The 10,816-nt window shown below is 32.1% G+C and overlaps 1 protein-coding gene across 1 annotated transcript; it reads right to left on the reverse strand.

The window, feature by feature from the left end:
* Positions 1 to 544: 544 nt before the first annotated feature.
* Positions 545 to 10,799, reverse strand: LOC149422224 (ubiquitin-conjugating enzyme E2 W). Its single transcript, XM_089633165.1, has 6 exons — positions 10,767 to 10,799; positions 10,448 to 10,539; positions 5,776 to 5,878; positions 5,268 to 5,423; positions 4,561 to 4,636; positions 545 to 1,957 (listed from the first exon to the last, which is right to left on the reverse strand). Exons 1-6 carry the CDS (start codon positions 10,788 to 10,790, stop codon positions 1,944 to 1,946), a joined length of 465 nt encoding a protein of 154 aa, XP_089489291.1. The 5' UTR covers positions 10,791 to 10,799; the 3' UTR covers positions 545 to 1,943.
* Between the last annotated feature and the right edge of the window lie 17 nt (positions 10,800 to 10,816).

The raw sequence follows: 10,816 nt of genomic DNA on the forward strand, positions 1-10,816 counted from the left end.
TATGAAAAATAGTCAAATCCAGCACTTGTTTTGGTGTTTCCTGAAAATTCACCTAAAGTGGAGTTGACCAGTTTTGATACCAATGGTCACAATTCATGGACACAAATGATAAATTTCAATAAACTGCTGTTTATGAGACGAGGCCTCATCTAGCAAATTCTCTATCAATGAGTTAGGTACATAATGTACTAGTACATAATACAGTATACCAAGCAATAGTATATTTTATTATAATTCAGAATATTCAGAATTATTATGTGCTCGGTATTATTCAGAAACAGGGGTACAAACTACCAAAACTAAATTTATGCACAAATGCTGCCAATTTATAAACAGTAAAATGGCCCTACATCGGAAATTAAGTACGATGAAATAAAAATACAATTTGCCAAAATTTTGTTATTTGAAAATAAATGGAATGTAATATATGTACAATTATGTCATGGCTTCTCAAACAATGGTAAAATGGGCACACTCTATGCAAAGCACGTAATCTACCAAACGGTAACTTTACAAAAGTGTTTTTTTTAAACTTTGTTCGATATTAAATTATTCTGAAAAATTGGATTCTAAATATATATTTGAAGCTAGTGTTCCATATTCTTAAATCTGAATTTATGTAAGAACGAATAAACTTCCACGTTTGTTTTTATTGCAGATAGAATACTTTACATAGAGCATGTCGAAATACCTTCAACCCTTAAATTAGATCCAAATTGGGCGCCAGACAACAATACATAATAATATAATGTTTTTCTGTAAAAATGAGGTTAAGTTTACTCTCACTGTAATTTGATAACTGCAGAGTTTTTTTTTTTCATTAACTTCAATGAAAAAAGGAATCACTTGACTCTATTGAGTTGTATGTAATATTAATTTGTCAGTTTGCTGCCATAACTCATTTAGATGACTTTTCGGCAAATATCTTGTGTGTTTTATTACTGCGTCTGTCATTTGTAATGTTCTGTGCACGCTTTGTAGATTTTTTTTTTGTAATATGGTAGTTTATAATGCACACCTTTAGTAAATTACATTCAATTGAAATTGAAGAGTCCAAGCTGCTGAAAACAGATTCTTAGCGCCTTTGAGGTGAATTTCACCAAATTATGCAACTATTATTATTTACGGCAGGAGTTGTCGAAACATTGGGACTGAGTTAGGAGTTTAACTATTTGAGAACCCCTGCTACTGCAGGATGCTAAAGGACGCGCTTGACTTACTTTGACCAGTGATTCCTGACATTATTTGGAGTAAAAAATGTAATTATTTTTTTCAAAACCAAGGAAAAAAAATTCTACATGTTGTCCAATTCCAACTGATTTTGTATGTTTTAAGTTGAAAAAGAAGAAAAAAACATCAAAATGTCACCGGAGACCAAAATTTCATCTACATTTTTACTCCAAATGTCAGGAATCACTAGTTAAAGTAAGTTAAGTTCGTCTCTCAACACCTGTATATGAAAAATCCTTGATGAGGTTCCCTCAATTGATGCTAGCAATTCCCAAACTTCGTATTCACCTTGCCTTCAGTCTTAAAACATTCCCCAAGAGATACCATGATTCCACAGGTTCCAAACAGTTGTAACTATTGAGCTGCATTACATAAATTATAATTTTTTGAAATATGGCAGCAAACTGACGACATATTACATAGTAAGTAAATGTTCTTCAAACAACTTACGAATAATTTGGATCTAGTAATATAATGACACTTAAGTGAGTGTGTTTATCACTTTATAACCGCCATCCCATCTGCACTGTCATTCAAACAATAAATAAAATTCCGCAAACATAAGTTATAGAAGAGAGACAGGGCTCTGTATAACTTTATACGTAGCACATTATAAGATTCGTGGCTGAATTAATAATATTGAAGTAATTTTGTGGTATCGCTCAAACACAAATTATATTATAAGTTCTCAAATAAAACAATCCACTTTCATATTACACGGAATCATCTGAAACAAAAGAAATAATTCAACATTAGTAACAGTAAACACAAATTATTTACGTACTATACAAAAATTGTGATGAAATGAATCCAAAAATTATGATTAAGTGAGTGCCCCAGTGAAAGCAACCCAGAAGCAGACCAAGGAAGAGGTGGATAGACTACACGGAAGAGGATTGGAGCAGAACGGGAAGGACGGAGGACTGGAGACCAATGACGAAGGACGGCAGCCAGAGGAGAGCATTTGCGGAGGAGGCTAAATCTGTTCATCATCACAGAATGTAGCGCTGTGATGATTGGAACTGTAGCGGCAATCTGCTAGAATGTTTTGAGACTTACAGTGTGGGTAGCGAAAGGTGCCGGTAAATTTTCAGGGTGGCACATAGACAAAATATGGTATTTTGGTAGGTAAGTACATACTTAATTTGCAACAAATGGGCAAAAAAAATGTTTTCAAACTGGCAATGATTTACAACAAACATACACATAACATTAAAATACATGTCAACCTTAGATTTTTTGATATAGCGCCTCAAGGTTTTTTTTTTGCAAAAATGCAACAAAAATGATCAATTTATTATTATTAATAACCCTCCCAAATTATTATACACACTAAATGTACTGGCCTCGTAAAACGGTAACCTAAAAAATGAATGAATTGTTCACATACTCATAGCTTCTTCGTTAGGTAGATAATATAGTAATTAAACAGCTAATATCTAACACATAACATTCCAACATTAAAGTATTCACATCAGGTACACCAACCTCAAGAAATATTTGATCCTTTCTAGTGATGGTCAAGACAATGTAAGGTACATTGGTATGGCAACATTTTGGTAGGTAATAACTACATTTGCAAAAAATGGGCTAAACCAGTGTTTTGATACTGGCAATGATGTTTACTTGCAGATAGCAAAGTAATATTATTATAATGATTTGGCTGATGTGAATGACTTCGAATTTGAATGCGTTTCATAAGACGTTAAATGTATAATATCTACATTTAAATTGAATAAATAGTACAAATAAGTTTGGTACCTACTTCCAATTATAAGGAAATACTATACTTGAATATTTCTACTGGAGGTTTGGAATCTCCTCACATTTCTCATTATTATAAGTATACATTTCTTATAAGTCATTTTTCAATAAAAGATAATATTTCATAATAATGAAAATATTTCATCCCCACGGACATAAAAAACAGGACACTAAAACAATATCGAATATAATATTAAATTTATATATCGGACCGATTTCGTCTTTCACAACAAATACATACATAAACTAAAAAATACATTCAGCCTTACGTTCTTTATGGAACGCCCTCGAGGTGATTTTTCACAAAAACGGCGCAAAAAAATTATTTTTCCAATTTATTATAAGACAGAATCCCTTTTTTACTCATACTAAATGTATGAGTGTCGTAAATCCCAACCTAAAATATGAATTAATTGTTTAGATACTCGTAGCTTCTTCGGTTTGTAGAAAATATTTTAAATAAACAGCTAATACCTAACATTCCAACATTTAACAATTATCGAAGAATAATTGCGTAATCTTAAATGCATATCAAATCATATTACGTAGTACGTAATACAATGTACCCACGGAAATATCTCATTTGTATATTTTTGACATAATTCGTATTTGGGAATCGATGAATTCTGACGAATGACGTGACTGTTTTTTTATCGATTGATTCTGACCAATGACGTTAATGCTTTGAAATCGATGAATTCTGACCAATGAAGTGACGGCTATGGTTTCAAATGATATTTGACAGAATCGATTCTTAGTTCGATGACGTTTCAAAACGATTGTCTCGGAATGTGTGATTATTTTTGACAGAATCGATTCCCTGTTCAATGACGTTTCAAAACAATTGTCTCGGACTGTTTGATGATTTTTGACAGAATAGAATTTATCCATGACAAATAATTCGAAATATATGGTCGAAATATATGGTCGATGATTCATCGATTGTTCCCATCGCTAGTACACAAGAAACAGAGCATGTATCAAGTGATCCATTGCCATGTGTCACAGTGTTATCAGTGGCGACGTGTGGTAGAATTATAATTACATTAATATGGTCAGGAATCATTAAAATCTTTCGGGTATGTGCAGATCACACTGTATTTGGATATATACATATATATTTTTTATATACACTAACTCCATACAGGAGACCCTGAGAAAAAAATAGCCCCAGCTCCTACGTCATCATGGTTTTATATATGCTTCTTCTAGGGAAGAAATCGCTCCACAGCCGAGATAAATGATAAGTGTGTACAAATGTTGGGTGCACATTTGGTGTGTTTCCCATTTAGGTACCAGTGCCAAAGGGATCATCGACGCTAGTTTCTCGGGGCATCTTCCATTGAAATACCAGTAGAAAAGGGGTATATTTGGGGTTCAATCTGCCGCACATGCTGCACAGCCAGACTGCTGATGTAACAAATTTATAAACATTTCGTAGATTGGTGACGCCACCAAATTCAGAAGCAATGCAACTTCTAAGTCCATTAACTCAGTTTGACATATTTTGACATAATGGCGAGCAAAATAACAAAAAGAATCAATAATAATAGTGTCGACACTCACCGTGGTACCACCAATTTGTCTTTTTGGGGTTCTTGTTGCATGTTTTCACATAGAAGGCGTTGTCTGCAGGTCGTTTCTGAAAAGAATTAATCATTTATTATTTGAGGTTTTCACGGCCAAAAGTATCATTATTAATTTTTGGGTTACACGCCGTGTTGCGCTTCGTCCTTCTTTGGCCAACGTTTCAGACGGCATTACAATGTCAATCATCATGTATAGATTGCGGTGAAGTGTGTGTTAATGTATGCAGAAGTGATGCAGTATCGCAAACTTTAATCCTTTTAGGATCGGTATTTCAGTATAATAATTAGTCAAATCAATGTGGTTTCACCGATTAATTCTGGTACTGTTGAGTACTAAAAACTATTAAGCGTAGCCCCGTTGTCCTTGTTGATATTAATTGGGTCTTTATGGATTTCAATTGCCTCCGTAATTTGGCATGCTCGTTAACGTTTTGGGTTTTCTCAGTATTTACGGAACAAATCCACTACAATCTATAACACATCTGCTGTGATGATGGGGACACTGTAATGCTGACCAAACATTGGCTAAAAAGGAGAAAGCGCAAGACGTTATAATAACTCAAAAATTAATCACGATAAGATAAAAGAATTAATCATTGTTTAAAACTTTTGGTAATAGGGGCCAAACTGAGGGGAGGATTGCTATGCTTTAATGAGTATAGAGAGTACAAGAGTTAGCAGTACCTTCTCCTTGCAGCTGCTGAGCATAGACACAATGGAGAGGCAGACGGAGCGAACGGAAAGAGCAGGCGACCAGTCGTCGGTGAGGATGGACAGGCAGATGTGGCCGTTGGAGTAGATGTGCGGATGTACCGGGATATTGTTGCCCACAAAGATAACCTGAAAAACAATCAATTCACCTTTGTATAAAATGAAGAAAGTGAATAAGGTACGATTTTTTCCAACTCTCATCACATTTGATGACCACCAAGGTAACGATCAGCACCATTTAGAATTTTTTACATTTGAATGTCGCCTATTAAACGCTGATTCTTGGTCCTTTATGGCTATTGAACAAATTGTGATCAGCTGACAAGCATAACAACTTGACTGTTCATCACAATTTGTTCAAAAGCTGAAACGGATGAGAAAATCAGTGTTTAACGGGGATCATGTAAATCTAATATCTATACAGTGGCGCTCTGAGACTAATATGATTAATCCTAAAATACATTACGGTTAGGTTAATTACCTCGGGGGAATCAAAAGGATATTTGTGTGTGAATTTGAACTGCAGAAGAAAAGTCTCTCCTTCGTAAAGCGTTCCTGATACGCCCTCCATATGCACGGTCCATCTGCAAACAATGTCAAATAGACATAATACATTAATTCATAAACTAAAAAAAAAGAAGTTTTTTTTTAATCCATTAAAATAGCAATAGATTTCGAAGTGACATATCTCTTGTCAGAGTCAAGCAAACACTATAAAAATGGTCTGATTATCAATTTCAATATTTACACAATGATTTCTTTATAAATAAATAGTTAAAGAAATAATATTTCGCTTTCTAAATAAATACATAAATAAGAGCTATATAATATTAATACATATAACAATGATAATTTTCCATTAAACTGTTAAAGGCCGGAGCACAAAACAGAAAAATATGAGTGCAACCTGTAGTTTTATTAGCACAAACGATGCTGATTTTGTTTTTCATAGATTTTTCTAAGCATTAAGGTCAAAATGTTTTAGATAGTTTTTCATGTTCTACGACGATTTACCACGTTTTAGATAGTTTTTCATGTTCTATGACACTTTAACACAATTTGCATGGTATTTCAATAATTTTCATTGTTTTATGATGATTTACCATGTTTTAGATAGTTTTTCATGTTTTACGACGATTTACCATGTTTTTGATAGTTTTTCATGTTTAACGACACTTTAACACATTTTGCAAGGTTTTTCAATAATTTTCAGTGTTTTATAACGATTTACAATGGTTTAGATAGTTTTTCATGTTTTACGACAATTTACCATGTTTCAAGACAATTTACCACTTTTTTGATAGTTTTTCAGGTTTTACGACGCTTTAACACAATTTGCATGGTATTTCAATAATTTCCATTGTTTTATGATGATTTACCATGTTTTATGATGATTTACCATGTTTTACGACGATTTACCATGTTTTAGATAGTTTTCATGTTTAAAACAACGCTTTAACACATTTTGGAAGGTTTTTCAATAATTTTCAGTGTTTTATGACGATTTAAAATGGTTTAGATAGTTTTTCATGTTTTACGACAATTTACCATGTTTTAAGACGATTTACCACTTTTTAGATAGTTTTTCATGTTTTACGACAATTTACCATGTTTTAAGACGATTTACCACTTTTTAGATAGTTTTTCAGGTTTTACGACACTTTAACACAATTTGCATGGTATTTCAATAATTTCCATTGTTTTATGATGATTTACCATGTTTTAGATAGTTTTTCATGTTTTACGACGATTTACCATGTTTTAGATAGTTTTTCATGTTTAACGACACTTTAACACATTTTGCAAGGTTTTTCAATAATTTTCAGTGTTTTATAACGATTTACAATGGTTTAGATAGTTTTTCATGTTTTACGACAATTTACCATGTTTCAAGACGATTTACCACTTTTTAGATAGTTTTTCAGGTTTTACGACGCTTTAACACAATTTGCATGGTATTTCAATAATTTCCATTGTTTTATGATGATTTACCATGTTTTATGATGATTTACCATGTTTTACGACGATTTACCATGTTTTAGATAGTTTTCATGTTTAAAACAACGCTTTAACACATTTTGGAAGGTTTTTCAATAATTTTCAGTGTTTTATGACGATTTACAATGGTTTAGATAGTTTTTCATGTTTTACGACAATTTACCATGTTTTAAGACGATTTACCACTTTTTAGATAGTTTTTCAGGTTTTACAACACTTTAACACAATTTGCATGGTATTTCAATAATTTCCATTGTTTTATGATGATTTACCATGTTTTATGATGATTTACCATGTTTTACGACGATTTACCATGTTTTAGATAGTTTTTCATGTTTGATGACACTTTAACACATTTTGCAAGGTTTTTCAATAATTTTCAGTGTTTTATGACGATTTACAATGGTTTAGATAGTTTTCATGTTTTACGACAATTTACCATGTTTTAAGACGATTTACCACTTTTTAGATAGTTTTTCAGGTTTTACGATGCTTTAACACAATTTGCATGGTATTTCAATAATTTCCATTGTTTTATGATGATTTACCATGTTTTATGATGATTTACCATGTTTTACGACGATTTAACATGTTTTAGATAGTTTTTCATGTTTAATGACACTTTAACACATTTTGCAAGGTTTTTCAATAATTTTCAGTGTTTTATGACGATTTACAATGATTTAGATAGTTTTTCATGTTTTACGACAATTTACCATGTTTCAAGACGATTTACCACTTTTTAGATAGTTTTTCAGGTTTTACGACGCTTTAACACAATTTGCATGGTATTTCAATAATTTCCATTGTTTTATGATGATTTACCATGTTTTATGATGATTTACCATGTTTTACAACGATTTACCATGTTTTAGATAGTTTTCATGTTTAAAACAACGCTTTAACACATTTTGGAAGGTTTTTCAATAATTTTCAGTGTTTTATGACGATTTAAAATGGTTTAGATAGTTTTTCATGTTTTACGACAATTTACCATGTTTTAAGACGATTTACCACTTTTTAGATAGTTTTTCAGGTTTTACGACACTTTAACACAATTTGCATGGTATTTCAATAATTTCCATTGTTTTATGATGATTTACCATGTTTTAGATAGTTTTTCATGTTTTACGACGATTTACCATATTTTAAGACGATTTACCACTTTTTAGATAGTTTTTCAGGTTTCACGTCGCTTTAACACATTTTGCAAATTGCAAATTATTGTAATAAGGGTCAAATAAGAATGCTCGCCAGAATGTTCTCCAAAGACCCATCAGCGTTCCACTGGTTCAAAGGACATTATAATTTTGTCCGCGTATTTCAAAATTGAACAGCTTTTTTAAAAAAATTATTTTAAGGCTATCGGGAAGGAAATTATAAATGTATATATGTACCCTCTTGGCTATGCTTCTCATCACACATTCAGTCTTTACAGCATGACGGTCTTACTTAAAAACGTGGTGAAAATTTGTGTATGTAAAAACCTTACTAATTGAAACATAAAACAGTTAATGTAAATATATATACAGATCAGCAACATCAGCAGATGTAGGCAGACTGATGGAACCTAAGCGCAAGCCAAATACTAAGTTTGGTGATCGCGCTTTCGGAGTATCTGGGCCGAAGGCTTGGAATAAACTCCCTCCAGAACTAAGATCCATAACAAGTCCAACAGAATTCAGGTCTAAACTAAAAACTTACCTTTTTAAGCTGTCATACCTTTAAAATAAATATACCATTCCTGAGAGAAAGTCCAGTTATATCTAATTTTCCAATTATGTCCTAAATCCTGTATCTAAATTTCGCTAATAAACAATTAGTTAATGTTAATTAAGTGTTAATCTCAAGTGACCTAACAGGTAAGTATTGTACGGTATATTATCTCCATAAATAGTTAGTAATAACATAGATCAGTGTAGAAATGTATTATAAATTTGTACAGCGCCCTTGAGGTGATTTTGCACAAAAACGGCGCTATATAAGTCATACCTAGCTGAACTGCAAATAGCAGCTTCTGATGAAACCATCTCTTGAAAGATGACTCTCATTGGGACAACACATTATCAGAAGCCGATATTTGCATTAGAAATCTTTTACATCTTTAAAATAACAAAGAAATATATAGAACAAATACCTTGAAAAAATGCCGATTTTCGTGAGAAAATATTATTATTTCAATTTTATACAATAGATAAACAACCCCCTTTGACTGGATAAGCAATGTATATATAATTCCATTAAAATTCCGAATTAACCTAGCTTTTTCCCATAAGATGGAACTATTTTATTCAAAAAATGACATTATTAATAGATTAAAACTGAGGAAAAATAATAAAAACGGTTATTCGCGGGGAAACTGACCTGCATGCGTAAAAGTAGCGCATGCGCATAAGTCTGAAAATTGCAATGTTGCGATACATTTTTTATTAGTAATAATTCGAAAATAAAGTGTACAGTCTTAGTACAACGTGTTACAAAAACACTGTTTAACGGTTGTGAAGTGGTATTTTATTAGTAAGACTGTTAGTGTACAATTTATTATGTTGTCTTGTATAGTGTTCCTGTACTAGTGACATTTTTATAAATGTTATGTTTGTGTGTATAGTTTATAAATTTATGTATTTGTATTTTGAAGATTAAAAGGCATATCATGTTATATTCGTACAATCCTCTAATTTTCAAATAAGTTCATTTCTTGGTATAGTTTATTCATGAGGAATCCGGGTTATAATTATATTTATCTTTGTTTATAGTAATAAATCTCTAAACTGGCACGAGTATTCTTTAATCATAACAGAATACAGTTTTCACAATCTACATTAAGTTAAGAAATTATCCGAGTCAGCGAGCTAGATTCACATATTTCTAATGATGCAGTTGGTTTATGGAGGGTTGATATAAATGGTTCAAATGACGATACATTAGATGCAGTTAGGATATAAATTGAATAATAACACTATACACAATTAAAGATATGCCGCCACAAGATATGAATTGATAAAAGAGGTTTAGTGTTTTTATTGTAATGAAGAAAATGATGGAATTTTTATTTGGTGTAATAAACATCGGAGATATGCGGCATAACCCGAAATTCAATTTAATTCAATCCCTATTGCCATGATAAGAAACATGAAATGCGATAAAGATCTTACTGTGTTAAGTTCTGGCTGGTTAGCTCTCCGTCTACCGAAACGCCAGGCGGAGGTTCCTTCATTAACGACATCAGCTCTTTCTGTAGACGTCTCTGCAATTAAAGAAATCATCAGAACTGCAATCTTGCAAAATCAACGAAGCGATAAATTTAGGATGATCGATGACAGATGTATTACAAAATGATATTGGGTCAGTAAACACGTCAGGGAAAATTTTACAATAATTAACAAAAAACAAAGGTGGTTCGAAGTAACTGCTTGACTAGTTTTCGAATCGTATCAAAACAATATTCAATTAAAACAAGAAATTTAAAAAAACCTCAGATGGAGATACAGCAGCCATGACAGATAATTTTATTTGACAATGAG

Source organism: Hesperophylax consimilis, chromosome 7 (genome assembly GCF_061612785.1).
Source record: "Hesperophylax consimilis isolate HC1 chromosome 7, BYU_Hcon_1.0, whole genome shotgun sequence".
NCBI classification, from domain to species: Eukaryota; Metazoa; Arthropoda; class Insecta; order Trichoptera; family Limnephilidae; genus Hesperophylax; species Hesperophylax consimilis.